Genomic DNA, 24,060 nt, shown 5'->3' with positions numbered 1-24,060 from the left:
AAGACCAAGCAGCGGACAACCCGCATGCGACCGCTGCAGGGAGCAGCCCCCACCCTCTGACCCACGGTGCAGCCGGGCTTGAGCCACCCACCCCCAGCATTCCCCTTCCTACAGCACATTCTCCGTTGAACTGCATTTACCACCCTGCTGCCCAGTTCTCTCTTTTCCTGAGCCCCCTCCAGGCTTCTCACTAGGATCCCTGCTCTTTAGTCACTGGAATTGGGTTTCTCATCAATGAGTTTCTCCTGCTAATTGCCCCCCTCCTGTGCAGGTCATTAATAACACAGGGCTGCACAGACTTGGTGCTGCTTTGAGGCAGCTTCCCCCAAGGCTGAGAACTGCTAATTTATAACGGCTATTTGCTGCCTTTCCTCACCAGCGTTTAACACATCCCTACCTTGCTGGCCCAGTGTCTGCATAGGTGCTGTGATGGACATGGTGAAAATCCTTTTGGCAGATACTTCACCCCATTATTGTCTCAGTTCTGTTCATTCTTTCATTCCCCTTCAGCAGCATAAAAGGACACCCTCGAGCCTCCCAGGGAGTAGTTTAGGCTCTGGCTATGTACAGTCGTAACTTGCAACTCAGCCACCTGCTGCCGAGGCAGTGCTGAGCCAGCTAGCTCAGTAAGCCACGCAGCAGGGATGTGGCGGAAAAGGGCTCAGCACATGTTGTACAAGCCACCAGGGCAGGGCACAGCCTGCACCAAAACACACACCACTGGGTCTCCCTCTGTGTGATCTGAGCTGGTGTGAGCACGTCCGGCTGGGGCGCATCGGACCTTCCCAACGAAGCACAGACTGAGCTTGTGTGCTGTTGTGTACAACCAACACATTGGGATCTGTGGGATAAGCCTGTTTGTACATCCCGATGAGCAGTGATGGACTCCAATATCAGGGTGCTCCAAAGAGCAGCTTCAACATCTGCTGCAAAAACAAGCATCCGCATGGGCCACGCATCGCCTGTCTCCATTAAATGAGTCCCCCTTATGGCAGCAAACACGTCTCTCCACTGACTATAAAGGGAGCCCAGAGTCTAGGTTAGACCTAGACAACTAACTTTTAGCTACCCCAGCCCCCATACAATTAATAAATCTAGTAAAATCAAAGCCAGAAGTGGGAAAGTCAGCTGCTTTCCATAAATAAAGCAGGGAGAATTTCCATAGGAAGGAAAATGTTGGCTGAACACTTTCCTTTAGGGAGACAGATCAAGAACAGAGTAAAGGTTGACTGGAGAAGACCACCTCTAATGGGGCCCTGAGGCAGCTTTCCATGTGGTACCAAACTCATAACAACCAGGTACAAACTCCAAAATTCATCTCTGTTGCCACAAAGCTGGCAGTGACCAGTTTTACTACCACAACTTGTTTAGAAATTGGAGCACTTCAAGGTGAAGATGCAAAGCTTGTGAGGTCAAAATATCCCTTCAACATCTCCTTTGAGGGTTCAAGCAAGCCCTCCTCAAAGACATGCATGCATCTGCTGTACCATGAACAGCTAGCAGAAATATCTTCCATTTTTAATACGGGGAACACTTCATTCCTTGCTGGGGCTACAGCACTGGGAAGTGAAAGACAGCTCCATCCTGGCCCCAGCACATGGGTAACTTACCCAGGCAACGTGGGCCAGTGGGCTGGAGGTTGCCAAGTGTGGGCTGTGAAGATGGGAGGACCTGGGAGGGAAGCCGTTGAGGATGGCCATACAGGAATCCTATCACAATCCTGGTACCACAAACACTTCTCAGGTTCCCTCAGTGGCAGGGGAAAACCACTGTGGATTTAACTAACCCCAGCCAGGCAGCAAGGTGATCTGGGTGGGTGGCGATGCTGACACTGCACAGTTAATACAAACGCTGATTTATACTCTCAGAAATGGAAGGGTATGAAATATGCAAGTTCTTGCAGATTTACTCAAGATCGCAAACTCAACAGATTCCAGTCCCTTGTCAGTACTAAAATCCAACTTAATTGAGGAAGTGTGATGTATTCAGGATTATGCTGGAGCAGTTTAAAGCTGCCTTGATACACTGTGTAAATTTTATTGTCTTTACATCAGGCACTGACGTTTTCTCTTTGTCTTAAATAGGCCATTTAACATACAAAAGCACCAAAGAGCTAAATGGCCTGAAGCTGCCCAGAATGGAGAGCACTTCAATTTATACCACTTGCTACTCTCTACTTAGCAAAAGGGGCAGAGATGGGCAGAGTAAAGTTACATGCCACCCAGAAATGTTTAAAGATAACATCGCACACATGCTTTTTTCTAGGCTATCACTGTCTTTGTACCTTCTCTTCAATTTCTGCAGCTGTCTGTTTAGTGATCTCCAAGTTCTCCACCAACGCTGTGTCTCCCAGGAAGTTCCCAGATGCTGATGACAGCCGACAGAGCAAGTTGTCCTCTAACGTTTTCAAGGTGATTTTGAATCCATTCTGTTGCTTTGTGAGATCTGACTGCAAATAACAAATTCAGAAAGCTTTAGCCACAAAACACGCAGTAGAGTAAGGATTAACCACCTTCACATGGGAACAGGCTTCTAACTGACAGTTGCTACAGTCCAATATTGCTTACTCCTGCTCTCTGTGACTCCTGGGCATGGGCAGAGCTCTGGGGATGACTCCATATCCAACAAGCCATCAACTCAGAGAAACCCTGAAGAGCACAGCAAGTAGCAGGAGAACCGAGCCCTTTCACTAGAAATGTATTAAAATTCTTGGAATTAATTAGGAGGAAAAGGCCTTCATGCCCCATCTCAAACATATATCCTGCATCTCTTTGTTAGAAGTATTTATTTACTGGGCTCAAGTCAGCCTGGATAGTCCTTGCTGCTTCTCACCCCTCCTGGTGAACCTCTGCATTTGATTCTACACACCAACACCAGTCACAGCAATGAGGACCACGGGCTTACAACCTGATGGCAAAAACCTCAGCAAGGTCACTTGGGTCCAGAGATGAGCACGGTGCGTGTCTGAGCTGAGGGCAAAGTCACAGCCTCACTTCATTGCTGCTCCCATTTGTATTCTGGCCTCTAGATCTCACTGGGACCAGTGGCTTCCAGTGCTAGAAGCTGTACCTGCAAGGACAAAGTCCCCCTGCCAAAGGATCTGCAGACTCAGCGCAAAGACAGCCAAGCAGATACGGACCAGTAACAACCATCCCGCCTCAAGGACAGACCTTCTGAATTATACCTATAAATACACACGCTTCCAATTTCTGTGAAATGCCCCCTCCATTCTCCCCAAACATTTGTTCCATTTCCCTCTGTTCCACAGAAATACCAGTCATTAATGCTGTTCGTGGTGGAAAAAACAACTCATCTGGCTCCTTTCTGAAACAATCCTCCAGAATAGGCTTTCTCCCATCAAAAGTGATTGCCCTATTCTAAGTGTTTGCTCAAGGAAATGGCATCTTTCCTGGATTTCAGGTGTATCATGTTATTCCAGTATGTGGTCCTACTGTGAACACCTATTTTTAGCATTATCACAGAAAACATCCTGTGGGAAAGCTGTGCATCTGATTTGGATGCTGCTAAGATATAAGCCTGTGGACTATTCTCTACGTAAATTATGTCAATCATGAACGCTCTGGTAGTAGAACACTACTGTGTGAAACACAGTTTAAAATCCTCAGACTGCATTTCAATGACACAACCAAGAAATTCAAGTAATTTGCAAAAGAGCGTGTTACAGCCCTGCAAAAATAGCCAGCCCCAAGGATTAGCAGACACTGTGCACATGGAATTGAGACAAGGCTACGGCGACTGGCACACAGCAGATTCAGTGTCATAAGCCAAATGATTTAATGCTCCAAAGACAGTTGCTGGAAAACATACCCACACGTTCCAACTACCTACTGGGTCTGGAAGAGCCCCAGAAATGAGAAATATGACCCGACCTCTTTCAATCCCACAACACACAAGGGAGCCAGTTTGTTCTGTTGTCAGAGGTTTTTAAGTAGATGAACTCTTTCATTAATAAGTCATCTTTCAATATTTGGCCTGAAATTTCATATACTTGCTGCACACACACTCATTCCATGTTAACATCAACCCAAGCGTTCAGCAGAATGTGCACCGAAGCATGCCTTTTATTGGTATTTCAGTTATAAACGGCTGTTTTTAAAGGCCTGTTCTGTAGGCATTACACACAGGAGTTTGCCCATGGTGGTAAATATTTTACAAGTCTTGAAACAGAAAACTAACATGGCTAATTTTGTGCGTTCCTGTCATTCAAGCATAGCATGCCTTGAAAAATGACATTTTGCAAGCTATTATTCCAGACCGTGGACTGTAAGCCCTAGAGTTATTAATGAGGATGTGTGGTTTTAGCTCCAACAGCTTGTAATCACCACACAATTTCTGAAGCGCACCCTTAGAAGTGCGCACAATGCTGTATTCCCAAACAGTCTGCATCTGTTGCAGCTTTATCATGCTATTGTTTTCAGCAGTAGCAAGGTCATCATTTCTTATTTCTGCAGTGGAGCTCATTATCTGTTATTTCACAGCTGATATATAACAGCACTACTTCTGGGAAACAGGTTACTCTGAGAGCCTTCAAAATTTCATTCCATGAAAAAAAACCAAAAATAACTTCACCAGAGCTACAGGCCACTTTTGCAGGAGTCACTACCAAGCCCTTCCTAGCTCAGCCACAGTAGCCACCTTCCTCTCCTTGTCCTTTCTGCTGGTTTTATTATTTTAACAGCACAAACCAGTTGAAAAAAAACAACACTGTGTTTTCAGCCCACTCCTGCAGTAAATCATCTTTCCTGAAGATGCACTTCAGCCCTGCCCATCACAGGCTAAACGTGCAGGGACCTTCACACACACCTTACCTACTGCATCAGCAAGGCAGGACCCCAAGTCATGGCTTAACTGCCTATAGCTTGGGACACGGCTGCCAAAATGTTCTTTCTAAGGCTGTTCTCAGCACTGAACAGATAATGAATTTGAGGCAAATGCCATTTGAGACATATCAGTGCAACCAGCAAAGTGTAGTGAAGGTGGGAGGTACTCAAAACCAGCCCTGGTAAGACGATGTGGACCACAGGCAGGACCACCAGCACTCGGACCACTGCCATCCTTGCAAAGGGAAACTGCAAATGAGACTAATTAAAGGCCAGAGGGTTTGTACTGACCTGAGAGGAAGGTCTCAGGACTTGGCTTTGCTTGCCTTGGTGTAAACTGGTTTCAGCTTCTCCTCGCCGTGATTGTCTCACAGCCAGGTCACCCCTGCCTTAACCTGTTTTAGCCTGGCTTAAACGTAGAGTCAGAGCAAGTAGCTATTCTGGACAGATTGATCTGTCCCTAGCACCAAAATACAGTAGAGTGCAAATGTGGTCTTAGACCCTGAACACCTTTGTAATAGCAGTGCAAACCTGTGAATCAGATAAAGAAAGTTTCAAAGATAAGAAGGAACAGAAAGTCTAAGTAACTAGAAATCAATGAAGGAAAAGATTATGGAAACAGACTGTGTTGAGAAAACGAAAAATATTAGTGTTATCATAATTGGATTAATAATAGCTGTTTGGTTAATTTTCATTAGGTTATTAACAATAAATTCTGGGCTTCTCATATAAGATGTGCTCCATCTTTGCTCCTAACAAGATTTTGAGCTCAGTAACTATTGTGGAGTACTGTAGGAGTCACCTCCACCTGCCCTCAAGCCAGAGCCCTACACCTTCCCCAGACACCAAACACCTGACCCTTTTGTCCCAGGGAAGAGAGGCTGGATTAAAACACCCTTAGGGAAGTGGCCTCTCCTTTGGGGAATCCAAAGACTCAAATCTGTTTTCAAGGAGCTCCCTCCAGCTATCGAACAGCCTAGTGGCTTTTTTCACATCAGTAAGTAGAGCGGGGGCAGAAGGTACTGAGCCCGTGGCCAATGCTCGTCCGCAGGGGTCGGTGCACCAGCAGGCACTGCCAGCCCTCCTCACCGTGTCTGGAGATACAAGTCTTTGCTCTTATGCCAGCAGGGAAGAGACTTTGACTGACCGTTCCACATCCAGCAGAACATCTTGAATACCAGGCTGGTTTTCTCCTCCCTGACACCTGCTGGGGCAGCAGGACTGTAGCAGGAGGGAAGTAGATAAGAGGGCGAAGACAGTTAGTGAGCCCTGGTGTTATCTTGCTGCAGTGCTACAGAGAAAAAGGTCTTAAATAGTCTTAAAGGAAAGGAAAATTACATCCCACGCCAATTTGTACCTGCTTAGTGCTTTCTGAAGTGAGACTACAGCCCCACAGCAGGGGCATAGCTGGCACCTGGGAGGCATTTCCCTGGTCCCAGGCTCAGCCTCCTTCTTCCAGAACATGCACGCCCTGAAGACACTGGGACTTCAAAAGATGCAATCCCTAATTCACATCATTTTCACTGTTTTCTAATACCCAGTTGTTTTGAAGCATGGGAGGGAAGCACTGCTGATTCTGAGTTATGAAATTTTAAGAGCATAATTGTGGATTTGTTGACTGCACATGATATTGAATTTGTCTTTCTTATTGTGACAGCAACCACTAACAGCGATGCTGCCAAGGCTATGAGGAACAGTCCTCACCATCACGGCAGTTAATGACATCGCTGTGCTAATTGCGGCCCCCCCAGCAGCCTCCAGCGCAGATCAGCAAAGGCAAGCAGCGGCTGCAGCGCTTGCAGCCCCGTGCTGAGCGTGTGCGAGGGGTGCCTGACGAAGAGCCTTTGGGTCTTTCACTGTCCCAGCGAGATAACTGTGGCTTACACATTAAATCAGTTCATTATGTATTTTTGATGCCATCTTTTGGCTCGTTAGCACATGAGCCTGGTTAAAACTAAATGCATCATTAAGGCTGCACAGCTAACGTACTTTAGAACCTCATTAAATGAAAAGATTATGACAAAACTGGCCTGGCATGTGCAGTAAATTTATTCCCACTCTCAGTAAATATTTAGTATTATCCATATTTGTTACATTGTTAAATGTGCCATTAGAACAAAGGACCCTCTTTTAAAAATTATCTTGAAACTGAAACCACAGTTATTAAAAGAGAGAGAGAACATTTTGGCCTGTTACAATCAAGTGGGAGGAAGAACTAGAACAGAAAAACGTCATTACCAGCCTCACAATATTTACAGTGGGAATCCTATACCATAAATGCCTAAAATTAAGCGATATTAATCCTACCTCCAAAGTTAAATCTGTGACATCCAGAAAAAAACTGATATAATGAGAATCTCAGTTTCCATTTCCAAGAGAGGTAGGAAAGGAGAGAGATTCTTGCCCAAATTTTTGAAGAAAAAACTTGGAATTGCAGTTTAAGTGTTCCAAAAATATCAAGAAAACAAAAGGCTGAAGAAAAAAAATCCTTAATGTTTGTCATTCGAGGGAAATCTCCTGATTGCACGATTAGCTCAGCGATCTCTGCAACCTTGCAGGTGAAATGCTATTTGTTTGGAATTACAATAGTAGGGTTTTTATTATTATTATTGTTTTTATTATTATCTATGCTCGTTCCCAGTGCAAACTCCCAGCTACTGACCTTAAGCTCTTCCAAGTCCGGCCTCTCCATGTTGACCACCGCCGCCAGCAGCTGCTCCTCCAGGCCATCCCGTGTGACGGTGAAGTTGATGAGGGTGCACTGCGCCTGCAGCTCAGGCTGGAAATGGGGGTTTGCCAGCTTGGTGTGGAGGATGAGACGGAAAGCAGGGTTGAAGTCACACTCCTTGTCCCCGATCTTAATGTACCTGAAATCAGAGCAAAAGGGGCATGAGTGCATCTCTTCCACAAGGTTTCACCCAGAGACAAATGGTTCTATCAGTCAATGGCACCTGCCAGCGTGGGACTTTGCACTCTTCACACAGAAATCACTATTAAAGCACAAAGTATTTAAAATCAGACAGGCCTGAGTCACTCCTGATTTAGAAGAAAAACCCCAGACCGTTGGCTCTGAATTTTGGATCCTGTTGGAGGAGGCTCACAGCTTCCAGCAGCAGGACAGCCAGTTCAACCGTGAACCCTCCTTGGTTTTTACAGAGGCTTTATTCTACCTAAATCTGGAGTTACATGGAGGAAAAGCCTCTCAGCGTGGAGATTTTAATTAGCCACAGCTAGAATCGTCGACTCTGTTGGCTCAGATCAGGCCAGCTCTGTGGTCACACTGAGCTCAAGCAGTGAAGCCAGATGAGAGCAGCGGCTGGCTGCCGTTCCTGGGAGGTAACATCACTCAGGGATGCCCAGCCTCCTCCTGTTCTGCAGTTCTGGCACCAAGTCTAAAATTTAAACAGAGACCGCAGGAATCAACATGCTCTGAATCCAGGTTTAACAAAGCCCATGGGAGCCAGAGGAAAGGAGAAACTGGAAACGCTTTCAGGGATGCAGTTGGAGGGTTACAGGAGCAGCACTGTTATCGCCAGAGTTTGAATGCACTTTGCAGTCAAACAGCTGCTCACAAGGTGTCCTCTCAGCCACCTCGACTGCTTTTCCAGCTGTGCAACCGAGGCAGAGAGAAATCACACAGCACACGCAGCTCACAGCAGCGCCCAGAAGCACTGCCGAGAGCCCTGACTTCAAAAAACCTCGCTCTGGGACCACCAGCATCTATCTGTGGGGTCTGGGAAAACATGAAACCCACGGACTTTTGGTTTGATTTATGACTTATTTACCCTTTCTTAGGAAACATGGGATCTTACAGAGAGTTTTAAGAGCAGAGACATATTGTCCCAAAAGGCAGTGACTCAGTTTTTCACTCAAGGGTCCCACCATCTCTGCTGTACCCTCATCTTCACCTTGAAAAAGTCAGTCCCCTTCACTGGGACCATCACTGCCTCTGAAATGATCCTTCCCCTCCGTCCTGCAGCTGAGCCCACAGCCATTCACCCTTTGCACACTGTTTTCCCCTGCAAACTTGCCAGACAGCTTGCCTTTCCCTGCAGTTTGCATCACCCTAGGATATTTTAGGCAAGTAAAGAAATGATCCTTGAGGAGCTGAAGGAATGTGAAAGGCTGAGCTTAACAGGCTTTCTATTATTTACTGCCCAAAGCCAAGAGCAGGGCTGCACGGCAAGGCATGGCCACGGGCTCAGAGGTCAGCCCACGTGGGCTCCTCTTGGCAGCGGAGCTCCTTAAAAGCCCAAGTGACATCCATCCTTCTGAAGGCAGACGACTTCAGTCTGCAAAAGCAAGCGAAACATGAAAAGAGTCCCTGAATCAAGTTTGGCGCTGAGCATGAGGTTTTGATTATTGCCGTTATTCAAGCACATGCTAAAAATGTGCTTATTTTACATTGCACACAGAAAGGAGGAAGAAGTGAACTCCCTGGCTGCCCTCCTCTCGGCTGGAGGGTGACCAGAAGCTGCCACGGAGAACCTGACCTCATTAAGAAACACTTATATATTCTTAATGCTTAAACCTGTAGCTGTATGCCGTGTTTGCTAAAATTCAAAGTAGCTATTTTGGTAGTAATTCAGTGGCAGGACAGCCAGTTACAGACACCAAGGTCACTATACAAAAGGAGAATTACGGGTCTCTCTTTTACATGAGGTTTGAATGACACTGTCCAACAAAACGAAAAATCTGGGTTTATTTCAAAGCCATCCTATGACTGAATCACCTGTGATTGCCTGATTTAAAATGCCCTCGCTTCTGAGGGCAGGATGTCAGCACTGCTGTATACGAACACCCACTGCCTGAGATCAGGAACAGAAGCACAACACCCAAACAACCCTTTCACACCTGCCGTTAAACTTCCCCGAAGCTCACCTTCCTTTCTTGATGGTTTCACGTCCCAATAATGGCCCCAAAACTGGATCCACAGATTCCTCCAGGTTTTCAATCAAAACCAGTTCTCCTGCAGCCAGGGCTCGTTCCATCGTGTCCAGGTACCTGTAGGAAACAGCACTGGTACCCAGTACAGCAAGGCTGGGTGTGACAGGGACGGAGGGGTGCTCCACACTGCGACGGCAGCTACATGCACATGCCAGCAGGGAGGGAAAGAGGAGTAAGATGGTGCCAACACATGATGCACAAAGTGGCATGGGCAGAGCTTTGGCTGGCTAGCAAAGAGAAATTAAGTCTTGGACTCTGGAGGTCAGACAAAAACAACGCTGTCATCTTTGCCAAGAAACCAGCATGGGCATCAGTGAACAAAGATGGGACAGCTTAGAGTTATTTGTAGTAAATACTTTGTTTCCCCCAAAATCTGCTGGTGGAGTTAATCTTGTGTAAAAGCAAGGACAAAGAGCAGGTTTCAGCTCTGGCTTGCCCAGGGTTTAGGGTCGTGTGAAGGACAGCTGCTTTCCTCAAGAGGGAACTGGACCCCTTTGCCCAGTGCCTAACTGTGAAACAGGGATGCTCTGCATTTGAAGGGCAAGGTCAAGTGCTTGTGCTCTCTCCTTCAGGGCTGCTCTACACTTCACACAACTTATCTCTCTGCAAAGAGGTGAGAAGGGCCCTGGGCAGGTGGTGAGGATGCTCCAGGCACTGTTAACCCCATCACTGTTGCATTGCATCACTCCAGCTAACCCCGCTTGCTAAAATTTAGGTTTCTCATCTAAGCTAGAGAGTTTGGGACCCCAAGAGGTGGTAGATATACCTCAGACAGGAGTTCAGAGTAACATTTAGGCCCAACTTAAAGGGGCTGACACAATGCAAACCCCATCCCTGATCTGCAGCCCCTGTTTTTCTTGAGTCCAGGGATTTTTTTATACAAAGAAACAGTCAGAGAGAATGACAGGAGCTGACCCCAAAGCGGCTCAAATGATCCTTTCCTGAAGGAGAGAGGGGTGTGGGTTTAAACCTCATAAAGCAGCATCATTTCCCAGATGATGAAACACTCCCTTATTTGCTGAACGATGCTTTTAAACAAAGTCCTGAGGTGTCACAGCAGCACGCTGAGCTCCCCTCAGAGCCTGCCAGCCTGATGTGGGGCCAGGGAGGGAGGGGGGAAAGGAGATGCTGTGTTTGCACAGCAAGCTGTAATGGCAGCATGTGAATGCTACAGGGTCTGCTCCTCTTGTTCCATCCCAGAGGTCTGTATTTAGGTGCCTCCTCTTGGATCCTTACTTTTCCACAGATTGCTTTGAATAACTGCAAGGCATGGTGACCATGTTGGTCAGGAAGCAGGATTTTGCTCTAATGAAAAACGAGCTGTATTTTCATCCCACATGAGATCAAATCTATTAACTTCTTGTTACCCTCTATGAGGAAAGCAGAGGAGCCACCAGCAAAACAATGTGGGCAACCCCAAGACATCTCCAAATCTACATGAATTTGCAAGCATCAACCCTGGACCACTCTCACCTGTTGCCAGTGTTTTGCTCTGGATTAAAAATTAAAAAAATAAATAAATAACTCAGCACTCATATCCGAACAGGGATTTAGCTCTGGTGCTCCATCCCAGCTATGACTCCTCTCTGTTGGGTAGAAATGGGTGCAAAGTGAGATAGCAGAAGAGCAGACTGTGTGCTGACCAGAGAGATGAGAGCCAGGAGTGGCAAAGCCTTCCCACAAAAGATTTGGCCAGATCGATGCCGAGGTGCTGCAATGAGAGCCTCCATGCTGGTGCCCGCATGGCAGCGGAGTTCGCCCACCTGGTCTGCAGGGTATAGTGACCCTCATGGCAGCTTCACCTTCCACACCCAGGCCCCTTCTCTTCTTCCAAGGCGTGGGAAGCCCTACTCGCCCTCCTGGGTGAAACCAAGTCAGGACATGACACAGAAGACGAGCTTGATGGAGGATGCTCAGCCTCCAGCACACAGCTCTCTCCTTTCTCAGTTTCAGAGGAGTTTCTATGGTAACGGAGCCAAGCACTAAACAGACCCTCTATTTAATGAGAAGTCCCTATCATTTTGCTAATGAATAAGCAGCTGATGCACAAATACATTTGAGGGTTTTCCTCAATATAATTGGCTCAGATGGCTGCAGTTAAATGTACGCTGTTCACCAAATACCACAGGCAGACAACCCTTAAAAGGTATTATTACGTGATAAGGTTGATGTTTACCCCTTCTGCCCAATCCGGATCACTCTGAGGTCTTCACCATGCTTTGTTTTGATCCATTTGATACCCTGCAGCTGGGGGTCCACCATGAGGGGCCAGCGCTCACAGTTGGTGAGGATGGTGGCATTTTCAGTGGACATCCGATCAGCTGGCAGGCCCTCGTTCTGCCAAGCCGCGACATCAGCATCATCTGTCAGCATGGTCAGAGGATCGAGGGATGAAGTTATGGGGATTGGCACCTGGGAAGAAAGGAGAAATCCTTCCTAATGTGTCGATAAAAAGCAGCGAGTGTGACTTGCAACGTATTCCAGAGATGAGCAAGGAAAATACTTGAAGAAAGGAAAGTTAGCTTAATTAAAAACTGCTAAGTCTTATTTATCAGTGGCTTCCCATTCTACACGATAGTTTTGATCTGGTTTTAAGTGTTTCCCAATCCTGTTGTGAATGAACACAAATTACGCAAGCAACCCAAAAATTCTTGCCTGCAATGCACTAAGCACCCCGAAGGGCCACAGCCCAGCCGAGCAGGCTCAGATCACACGCTGCCCTGTACAAGCTCACTGAGACAACAGCTTGGAAGAATGTAATTAACACCCTCGTAAGCCTGCTGGTGTGTTGCAAAACAGCATTAGCCGTTCCAGAAACACTTCTCTGACATGGGAGGCCATTTCTGGGTGTGACAACCAGAAAGTTAACTGTGCCAGATACCTGAGCAGAATGGGCTTTCGATTCTCCATTAGAAATACAGACACTTCCTTGAAATGTCTAACAACAGTCAGGTCATTTTCGGAACAATATTCCCTTCTTTAAATAAATTTTTGGCTAAGCATTAAGAAATGCAGAATGAAATTTTTCCTCTCTCATCCTAAGAAACTTGCTGGTTTTCTCAGCTTTTTGACCTGGGCATCACTGCTCCGTTGTGAGTGTATTTAAAAGCTTCTTGGTGTTTCACCAGGATTTGTAACATATCCAGTTACTGTACTGATGTGCACAAGCTCAATCCTGCAGGAGACTGAGCACTTGCATTTACTGATGCATGAGAGGACCTGTTAAAAATCAGTGAAATATTAAACAAGTTTGAAGCATGATGGTCTCCATCTGGTCCAAACAGCAAGACATGGGTAAAACCAGCTGAGAGGCCTGGCCAGCATGAACAGAGCTTGTGTTCAGCATGAGGAACCATCTGGAGTTTTTCCAAGCCTACTACAGGGCTGGCAGTGAGCTCTGCCGGCTCCAAACAATTCCTTCTCCATGGTCTCTCTCTCCTTCTTAAGCCATCCCTGTGCCTGGTTATAACAGCACAGCATCGGCACCAGGCTCCACGTTTGGGTTGCTGCATCGAGGGTTTTCCTCTGTAGATGGAAGAAGCAGGTCCCTAGCACGGAGCACGGACATCACAACGCCTTCCCCAGAGAGGAGTAACTCGAGTAGGACTATGTCCTTCTCCTCAATCCATCTCAGTGGGAACACAGGGATACCCCTCATTTGTGGGCATCAGAATTTACAGCCACGTTATTTTCAGTAACAGCAGCTTTTCAGAGAAATCGGGGCTTACTTTTAGCTGGTGCAAGTACGGCTTCCACATTCCATCCAGGAGGTCTTGACGGTATTTCTTTGTGAAGTAGCCCAGGTAGGAGATGAAGGCAGTGATCAGCAAGACATCTCCACACAAGGTGCTCTGCTGCTGCTTGAAGTCTTTCACAGCTTCAGCCCATCTCACGTTCTCAGAGGCGAGCCCGCCAACCTACAATTTCCCAAGTCAAATCAATAATTAGGGTGGTTCTTTAAATGATACCTCAGGACCTGGCGGTACCCATGTTCTTGACATCAATTGCCATTTGCTAAAGTTTAAAGCCTGGGGATGGGAAACATTCAAAGGCTGCTCTGCTACGCCCACTGCCCCATTCAGTGAAAGACTGGCCCTGCAGTCAAATCTCAGCTGTCTGCTCCACAACTCCTCTAAAATCATGAAGGCAGGATCCATCACTTCCCCAGCAGGAATTCACATAAAGATATCTGCATAAGGATGTCTGAGGCAGCCCATCAGCTGTTAATTGCTTTAATGCCACAGATCACAGCTCCTTACAGCCTCTCTCACACAGAGCACTCCTCTCCAACAGCCACAACCTTCAGCTGTTCCACACAATTTATTACCCCAGGTAGATGGGGTTTTGATCACAACTCCCTTGGGTCTACATTTTTCTTTTGCTTAAGGCTCTGTGCAGAAAACACTTCCTAAAGACATCTTTCATGAGCTGCCAATGCACAAACAGTCCAACTAGAGGCTTACCAGCTTTGAAGAGGGTACAGCATCTCCTTGTGAAAGAAGGTATCTCTACGTGCACAGACAACTTCTCTGAACATTGGTACTTTTCAGGGTACCACTGGTCCCTCGCTCCCTCCTGTGATTATAAAAGATACCCAGACACTTCCCACCCACCCCACCCCCCACCCGCGGCTTTTTCTTTTTTTAAAGAAAAAAGCTTCAGCTTGCTTTAACTGAGAAACACCCCTTGGAAATATCAATGGAATGCATTCTTCAAGGTTCACAAGCCAGAAAAACCCAAAACAGTTTTAAATTGGACTCATGGATTTGAGATCGAGAATGCCAAACTTCACAGTCAAATTCATAATCTCTCCTGTTGTCAAGGTGCTCTGGAAACATCTACCTAACGTACAGATCCCCCCGGCTCCCAGACCCCTGGTACCAGGGCCAGCCAGCCCTTTCTAGCTTTCTTCTTCAGTATACAGTCCACAAGACCTTGGGGTTATTTCTCGTATTCCTCATTTTCCTTAAAAATTCCTCTATATCCTTCACTTTCACAAACCTCTTCAAAGAAGGGGTGCTGCAAACGTGACTAACACGACACTGTGTCTTTCTTCCAGGCCACTGTTAAATGTTAGATAGGACCAGCTCTAACACCAACCCCTGTGAGAAGCCTTATGAACACCTTAAATAACTCGTTCCCCTAAACTGTGTTACTTTGCCACCTTAAACAGATATGCAGAACGCAGGTACCACCTTCAGATCCTCACTGAATTCCACCATCATGCATTCCAGCTTGGCCAAGTCCTATTTCTAGCAGACTTTTGCTGCCTTCTGAGGGTTAGGAATCACCTTCTCATTTCCAGCACAAATTTACTTCTGGCCGGTTTGTGCCATGGGTTCTCACACAAACAGCTCTCCTTTCTCCCCCGTGTGCCTCCAGATGCTTTTGGAAACAGCCAGTACGTCACAGGGAACGGGCTCTGCTTGGCTAAGCCCAGGAGCTGATATCCTTCCCTCAACCACACAGCCCCAGCACCAGGACCAGCCTTGCAGGCCAGACCCGAGCTGGCCCCTGGCCCCTGGGCTGCTGGCAGCAGCCTCGACAGGTGACTTGGGAGGCCAGGACAAACAAGCACCTGGTGACAGTTCCTGACATCATCCCCCAGCCTCCCACAACTGGAGGTTTAAGGACCTTCTGAAACAGAGCTTGTGTCTTTGTGCTTAAGAGCCACTGATGATTTTTTCCTTCCTGGGACTAAGCTGTCGTGGATAGCAAACCCACCCTTGGGCACCTGCAGGCCTTCTGTAAAAAAATTACAGCCTCTGATGCACTGCCTGAACTTTTCAATTGCTAAAACCTGTTTGCACAGTGGAAAACCAGCAAACAATCGTGCTCACGTCACCTTCTCCATACCACTCATGATTTCAAGCCCTTAATACCTCATCTGCTGTCTCCTTTGGAGGTTGAAGAGCTTTAGCCTACTCAATAATTCCTCACACAGAAGAAGCCTTTTGATTGTCCTTGCAATCTTTATCCTTACCGCATGATGTAATCTTTATTATCCGCTTTCTTTTTGTTGTTACTTTCTTTGCACCATTTCCCATTCCACTATTTCCTTTGAGGTACGGCAGAGGGGGCGGAGGTACAGCTGCACATTCGAGATTTATTTAGCATGTATTTATATAGTAAGATTGTGATTTTTCTATGGTTTTCTTCTCTCTTCTTTTCCTAACAAACCCTAACATTCAATTCCAGCTTGGGTTTGTTGAGGTTTTTCTTTGCCTCTGGGAGCACAGAGCTCACATACTCACAGAACTCAACCCCATCAGTTCATTCCTGAATGATAATAACTAGCTCAGCATCACTTACAGGGCATGTAAAGTAAAAACTAATTTTGCCAGTACGCATTGCTTTACATTTATCTACTTGGCATTTCATACCTGCACCACCCAGGAATTTACAGTTCCTTACAGACAGTCTCTATCTGTTCTTTAATTGTATTGCTGGGAAACTCTGACACACCATCTAATCCAGACCATTCTGATGAACGCAAGAACTAATAGACACCTGCAAAAACAGCTCTGATGACCTTTCTGCCTTGATAAATCTGCCCCTTTGAACCAGTGAAAACTGCCTCCTGGGCAGCCTGGCTCCTTCCAGGAGCAGAAACAGAGGCTGCAGGTTTTCTTTGCCCTGGTCAACCTCAGATCTGTCCCCAAACCACTCCAGCTGAGTGACTCCTTCATGAACATCAACCACCACCCTACTGACAAAGCTGCAGAGGTCTCCCTAGTGCCTTTTGCTGATCTCGGCCTGTGCTGATTTTCCCTTCGCCTCACTAGAAAGCCTGCTTTTGGTATGACTGGGACCACATCTGCCTTTCTTAAGGCCACACAACACGTAGGACAAAGCCTGAATATATAGATTCAAACAATCCTCACCGGTTGCTGGTGATGTGCTCCTGCTTTAGAGACAATCTGCTATAAATCCATAGTACCTGCTTCTTGCATTACTGAATTTCATCCTGTTCCTGTGGTTCCCCTATCCAGACCATCCAGTTATTTCAATTACAGTCATGCTCCTCTTTATCTGTGGGAATCCCCATTTTTATGTTCTCAGTCTTATAGGTCTGCCTTATGTATACCCACATACATTCAAGCGGAGCCATCTGACAGCTGGGAAATATCAAGGATCAGGCACAGCATGTGGAATACCTGCCCTGTTCCTCCTCTGTTCCGGGCATTTGCTGGAGTGCAGCTGAAGCTGGACAGACCCACGTCCCAGCCCCCATATCTGTTCTTATGCAATCCTACTTGTTGAAAAAAAAGCAAAACACTGCTTTTAAGTTACCAGTTACTTGTAAGGATCGTAATCATAAATGATCCTTAATCTCAACTCCAGTAACAGTGCACAGATGTCCAATTCCTCCACCTTTCCTTTGTAGTCTTTACAGATGAAGTACCTTGAAATCTTCCCTCCAGCCTCCTTGGGGTCAATTCTCACTGCTCTCGTAGCCTCTAAGACCAAGTCATCTTTATTGCTCTGATTTTTCTAATACTTGTAGAATGTCTACATACTCCTAATTAATTTCTTGAGGTTATTTTTTTTTTATCCATTTAGATCTTAGAGGTCTTTATTTCTCCTTTGCTTGGGTCACACGTTACCGCCAGTTTTAGTACCTTAAAGAAATCCCAGGTCCCACCTCAGATCCCAGAAGTCATTGGAATTCTTTTTATTTAGCAAGTAGCAAACTAAAAGCCATCTCATTTGATTACCTTTACCGCTTTGATAATGAGGGATGGTGAACAATCATTCCCTATTCACCTTCTGCATACCATTCATGATTTTATAGGCTTCTGTCACACCCACCCCTCCTACACGGTCTCTCTTCCAAAATGAAGAGTTCTAATCTATTGCCTCTCTTCACATATGGAAGCCGTTAAATACTTTGTTGTAGCATTTCTAGGTCACCTACAGCATTCTGAGATGGGGTAACCTGACTGTGTTCAGCACGTGAGACATAGGCACCAACAGATCTGATACAATGACTGTTTAACTTCCGTTTCCTGATTTTTTCCTAACAATTACTAATATTCAATTCGCCTTTCTTCCTCCAGTCAAGTACCACGCTGCTGTTTCTGAAAACTCTCTGTAACAACTCCAAGAGCTCTTCTGTGCATGGTAATAGTGCAATTAGGACCTATCAACGTAAACGCATGATTACAGTTAGTTTTCCCTGTATGCATTATTTTGCATTTGTCATCACTAAATTTCATCTGCCACATTAGCACATATCCACTCCCAAATACCACCCATCAGCCAGCCTCCTTTTTCTGGTGCACAAATCCCTAGATATTCCCTTGTCCCTGTCTCTTGTATCCTGGAGCATCTTTCTTAAGTCATCCAAAGGCACTGTAAAAGTTTGGCTTCCCTTCATCCCCTCAGTTCATTTTTTCCACCCAAGCAATGCTATCTGTGCTCAGTTAGGTGTATTCATCATACAACCTCAAATGTGTTAATTTCAAAGTCTGGGAACTTATTTCTACCCACAGCCACATGGGTGACAGATCTTGGATGTCAAATAAATTGCACATCAGTAAGGGCTGTCAAGATCTATTCCTAGATCAAAGCCAGAGATGACACAGGAGATGGTGTGCATTGCACAGAAGTAAGTTAGGATGCAAGTAGTTCCTTGCATACACTGTAAAAGTGATCCAATTTTGACAGCAGTACTAGCAAGCTGTGTGCTTTCTAACCAGGCCTTTAAAAACAGCTAGTGGAGCTGGCACTGACATGACTTGCTTCTGTCTGTGTTAGCAGCTGCCTGTGCTCGCTGCTCCCTCAGCTCTGATGCCTGGTGGGAGCTTCAAGGAACCCAACGGAGTCTCAGTCACGTTGTTCCCAGGCCACGGGGTGGGCAGGAGGTGTAACCAACATGGCCTGGGATGCAGCGTCCTTGCTCCTCCAGCATTTCTCTCCGTCTTATGGAAGGTATGATAAGATTTCACCTCTAAATAGGAACTCCTCTAAGCGAATGGATTGTCTGCTAAACCACAATACAAATGCTGCAGCTCATACCCCAGCCGCAGGCAGAGCACGCCAACTGCACAGGGACAGAGTGCTTCTCTCCTCCTCTCCCTAAAAGTTGCATTGAACTCTAATAATTTCCACCAGTAGAAGTAACCTTGGCCTTGCCCAGACTTTTAAATCATCCCTGATCCTAATGATTTCCACTGTTTTCCATATGACCCACAGCAAACAGAGACCCCTGGTAACGGAGCATCGGCACATGCTGTGGCATCAGCAGCATGAGAAGCCAGAGTTATTTTTCTCTCCTCATAACTAGGCTGGCAAGAGCCATGCTCTCCCCCATTAAAACTCCAAAGAGGAGACTAAGGGGTGTCCATTCAGGGACTTCAGTTCCAGGCGGGAGTTTGAGCAAACAGCCTGTGCTCGCCTCCCACATGATATAAGAGAGAGTTTCTGGATTTAGCGCGGACTCCTTTGCCCATCAGTGGCTTACACTGCCTCAGGTCCTGAGGCTTAACTGACCCCAGGAGCCTGCAGCTGTCTGTGCAACACGTTTCTGGCTGCATTGCAGAAAGTTCCACGCTAGTAGGAAGTTGGAGCCCTCAGCGTGGCAGCAAGAGGTGAAACCCTTCCAGCAAACCCGCCACAGCTCCAAGCCTCTGGCTGGGAAGCAAAGGGGACAGCCCCCCCGCTCCAGTCCCCAGACAACAACCACACAGGGTCCCTGCAGGAAGCACTCTCCAGGTGGCTCATGCAATACTAAAGGGACTGCTATGTTTTTCCACCTTTTCCAGTGGTTTTCTGGCACAGAAACTGGGCAGGGTTAAGAGGGCTGGGAGTGAGAAAGCAGCAGAAAGATGATTAAGAGCCTATGTGCAGCATTAGGAGAGCTCCAAGCAACACTTAAATATTTTTCCAAATCTTTGCATTTGGAGACGTGGCCACAGCAGACACTGAATGGGACAGATATCTGGGTTTCTCCCCTTGTTTGCTGTTGCACTCTTTTTTTAGACTGCACACATTGTTCAGTGCAATATCGCTCTCAAGCATGTTTTGTGTGTTTGTGTGTACATGTGTATATCCATCTCTCAGCAAGCCATAGGAAAAAAACAGAATGCAAACAGTCCCACTCTATCCTTCTTTGCTTTATAAAAGCCCAGGGTTGACACTGGCTTCCCCAGGCTCTCAGCCTTTTATCTCTTATCAACGCCTGTGACTATCAGGCTGAAAAATTTACCCAGCCCCAGTGCGGCAGATGATGTTTACCAGCTAGGGATCAATAAAAAACACGCTGCTTTTTTTCTAGAGGAATCCAGGGCATTGCCCAGCACTCATCTTCCTCACCACTGCAAAGACTGTGCCAGTCATATGGTACTTCAGTTTTATGTGGTCCTAGATGCAGGAATAGAGATTTGCTTCCTCCTGGCCCTGCTTTTTCTCTAATGATGAAAGGAAAGGTGTTTCAGCCTGGGGAGAGTGTGTCCTAGCAGCAGCCGGTGGGCAGAAGACAACAACATTAGCAGACAGACTATGGAGGAAATAACGTTTAGCCTGTCTCATCTATGCACATAGACAGAGGCAGCCTGGGGAAGCTCTCCACGCTTTCAAACACAAAGCAAAACTGCTTTCCAGCCGCCCTGGACATCACCTGCATGAGCACGGGAGGACATGACTAATCATGGAGCAGCAATATACACCGTACTTGAGCGGACATCCAAATTCAGTCTAAATGAAAATGGCTTATCTACTTCAGCAAAAGGCTGACAGAAGTAACAGCTGTATTCACTCAGGTATAGGCTTTCTACTTTAAAGTCCTTTATCTGCCCAGAAAATCAAACCACCCCCCTCCACCCAGGCTGCACGATAACACATCCTCCTTTTTCCTTTTACCATTTTCAGTTTGATTCAACGAGAGGCTTGAAAGCCGGTCACCAAAACATTCTCAAGCATATGTAAGAGACAGAAATAACTGGAGTGGCCAGTGTCACCCGCTGGTGGCTGGGCAGAGCCGCGCACGGTGCCCCTCGTTCACACACCAAGTGAGAGCAGAGTGGGAAAAGCAGCTTGCCCATAACCCCATCGTCACTATTTTAACGGTCTCAGGATTTCAAAGTTTGTTGCTGTGGTTGTCCCAAAGCCTGGACAGGAAAAGTTTCTTTCCAAAGCTGTCACTAGTGCATCCAAAACATTTCAAGAGGCAAGAAACAGGGAGGCTTTGAAGCCAACGCAGCTAAACTGCTACACAAAGTGAATCACCGAGACTGCGCCTAACAACAAAAACCACCCCGAGATATCGGACAGCGAAGGGGACAGCCCAGCGCCAGCAAAGCACCTGAACAAGTCCTGCTTTTAAGCAGGTCCTGACCCTGAGCCCAGGAGCAGTCCCAGTTAACGAGCAAGGTAAAGAACATGCTTAAAAACCAACGTACTCCCGCTGCTTCGCTGAGACCGTACCGCCCGTGACACGAGCTCGGTGCTATTGAACCGCAAGCTAACGCATGCAGCAGTGCAAAAACCGCAACTGTGACCAAAGAAAGTTTTTTTCAAACTTGATTCCTGTGTCTTGTCTTGATTTCAGAATCAAAATATTTTCTTTCAGAGGAAATTAGTAATCTTAAAAAATCAGGTAGGAACAAATATCACAAGGGACAATTTATTTTACTAAAGTATTTGCTACTTTTGTTTTACAAAAACAGTTTTGGTAATGCAGCTGAGCCAAGACCCTCCCAAATTCTACAATTTTTCCTTATCAGAATATCAGTTTTACCTGAATGAAAAGTCACCTTTTAACCCAAGAATTCACCTGCTAAGCAGACACCTTGAAGAAATCACGTTCTGTTTGTTACAATGGTACTAATCGAAGCAAAATTAAGCTCTATTCAGCGTAAAGCATGCACTTACACACACATATTTATATGAAAAGAATTGAAGCCATCATTTCTATGTTTCTTTTTCATGAAATATTTTCTTCTTGTATTTTGTCTTTACTGACTCCTACAAGAGCCACAACCTACCTTCACATCCCATGTTACACAAGATTTTGTTAGGCCATGGAAAGACACAGGGAAATACTCATCCTGCAAAAATCTCCCCAGAAACATAAACGGCTCTTTCAAATGAAAACACTATTTTCCTGTCTTAATTAAAGGTTTTGGAAGTATTCAGTGAGATTTAACCTGAAGAACATGAAAGCATAAAACTCCTTTGGTGGTTGCATAGGAGATCTAAATCAGTATAAGAAGGGACTTATCTGCTGCTTGTCTCCGACCCTTATATCTGAGCATATCATGGTCCTGACTGCATTTGCCTGCAGAGCAGCCACCTGTCCTGCAGCCGTGCTGCACTCCTGTTTTCCAAAGGAGGCACGCAGAGATTAAATATGAAAAATGAAAGGTTTTTTTCAGAGTTTCCCACTACCTAAGCATGCAGCAGGTGAACTGTGCAGTTCTTGGGAGCACTCCGATATCCCACTAAACACAGCCTTCTTCACGTGCCCATGCAAACGCACGTGAAATCTAAACAGCCCTGAAAACCCAGGCTAAAGCAATTTGGTGAAAGTCACCTAAGAAGGTTTGAGAGTAGGGAATGGAGAACAAGGGAGAACTGAGCACAACTCGCCATATCCCAAGCAAAAAGCATAACCGTCTGGCTCTCTCTCTCTCCTCTAACTACGCTGGGATAGGTACAGGTAGATACTTTACATACAAACTACAGCCCAACACAGTCATGAGCCTGTAAAACAAGTAGAGAAATCTGCAGCCAACACCACTTCTAGAAATACCTTTGTATTCTGCCAACAGCCCCACCAGCAGAAGCAGCTTCAACAAGACAGACTGAGACCAGCCTCCACCCCCGAATAGCTGCAGACCGGGCAGGACACGCTCCTGGAGCCACAGGTACAATCTCTTGGGAAAGAGCATGGTTTGAACACGTCCCGGCTGCCCCTGGGAGGACAGGTAGCACAGCAGCCTTTCCTCCAGTGCTGCTACCAGGCCAGGCTGTGTGGCCGGAAGAAAGGGACTGGGCGTCCCAGTGAGTTGTGCCAGGTCTCAGGCAGGAGCCACGTGCTGAGCTGTGCCCACATCCTGCACCCAAACCGGAGCTGGACGGGCACCTTCCACACCAAGGGCTCGGCAGAAGCAGGTGGGAGTGCGCTGCCGACGCCTGTATCGGAGAAGCCCGTACCGCTACCTGCGCCTTCCCTGTGGGCACAGCGAGCCAGATGTTTCAAAAGCATAAAAAAACCGGGGTTACCCACCGAGACAACTGTCAGCGCTGCCTTCGCGTGTGGGGGGAGCCTGAGGTGGCAGAACCAGGTGCTAGAGCCAGCGCCAGCTGGGGCACAGCTCAGGCACTGGACCGTTCCCCTGCCTGGGGGAAGCAGCAGTTTGCTCCAGCTAACAGCCAGCACAGGGGCCAAACTGCAAAGCGTTGAGGGCAACTGCAGCATGGGATGCGAGCAGGGGTCCAGCGAAGAGGCCAGCATCTCTGTCCCTTAGGGGTGCAGCAGTGACAGGGGCACTGCCCCCGCAGAGGACTAGGAGGCTGCACATTTTGAAGAGACAACAGATTGCTGTGCCTGCCGAAGGACTGATAACACTGGCATACTCTGCTTTTTTCGAGCTTTTCACTATTAACTTTTTGTCATTTCAAAGCCTACAAAGCTGCTAGCATATTCCTGTCTTTGTTTTTACAAATATGATTTTTCAGTCATATAGTTTTGGCCCATCATCACACATTTAAGTAACAGAAAGGAGATGAGACCTGTGAAGACAGTAGAGCCAGTCTCTTTAAATACAAGCAGTGCCTATCCTGATGTATGCAAACAGCCAGTGCAAAATCATTTTTATTACTGAAACTTGCTGCAGTGCAGGAAATGTATTCAAAAAAAAAATAAAAAATGAGAGGATGTAACGTACTGCATGCACATGGTTCACATCTCAGCAGCACCTGATACCTCCCATTCATGCCACCCAGGCTGCATCTGCTGACACTCACCAGTCGATTTGCAAGAGCGATGGTACACGCTGTAGCTTCAGCTTCTTGCTGACATTTGAGTTTGTCTGAAGTGGCCTTCTCAAACTTGGCTGTGAGCTTTCCCAGGTTCTCGTTGAGGCGCTGCACATGAAAAAAAGAGAAAATACCAGCACACTTTTAAGGAAAACCCTTATTGAGGGACGATTCACGCTGCAGGCAGGGCTGGCCAAGCTCCACCACAACCCATACTGCCCAGGCTGCCAGCCAGGGCGCAGCCCCTACACCATGTTGCAGCGTCAGGAGCCAGTGTGGAGGCGCAAAG

At 46.7% G+C, this 24,060-nt stretch overlaps 1 protein-coding gene across 1 annotated transcript in view; it reads right to left on the bottom strand.

The window, feature by feature from the left end:
- DNAH9 (dynein axonemal heavy chain 9) overlaps positions 1–24,060 on the bottom strand; it is a 186,292-nt gene that overhangs the window by 63,228 nt on the left and 99,004 nt on the right. The window contains exons 51-56 of the mRNA XM_056342836.1: positions 23,760–23,879; positions 13,517–13,705; positions 11,965–12,200; positions 9,723–9,845; positions 7,504–7,708; positions 2,285–2,449 (exon numbers count right to left, since the gene is read on the bottom strand). Of these exons, the coding sequence (XP_056198811.1) occupies positions 2,285–2,449; positions 7,504–7,708; positions 9,723–9,845; positions 11,965–12,200; positions 13,517–13,705; positions 23,760–23,879 (1,038 nt within the window). The remainder of the gene's footprint in view (positions 1–2,284; positions 2,450–7,503; positions 7,709–9,722; positions 9,846–11,964; positions 12,201–13,516; positions 13,706–23,759; positions 23,880–24,060) is intronic.

Source organism: Falco biarmicus, chromosome 1, assembly GCF_023638135.1.
Source record: "Falco biarmicus isolate bFalBia1 chromosome 1, bFalBia1.pri, whole genome shotgun sequence".
NCBI lineage: Eukaryota > Metazoa > Chordata > Aves > Falconiformes > Falconidae > Falco > Falco biarmicus.
This window is presented reverse-complemented; position numbering and strand designations above follow the sequence as displayed.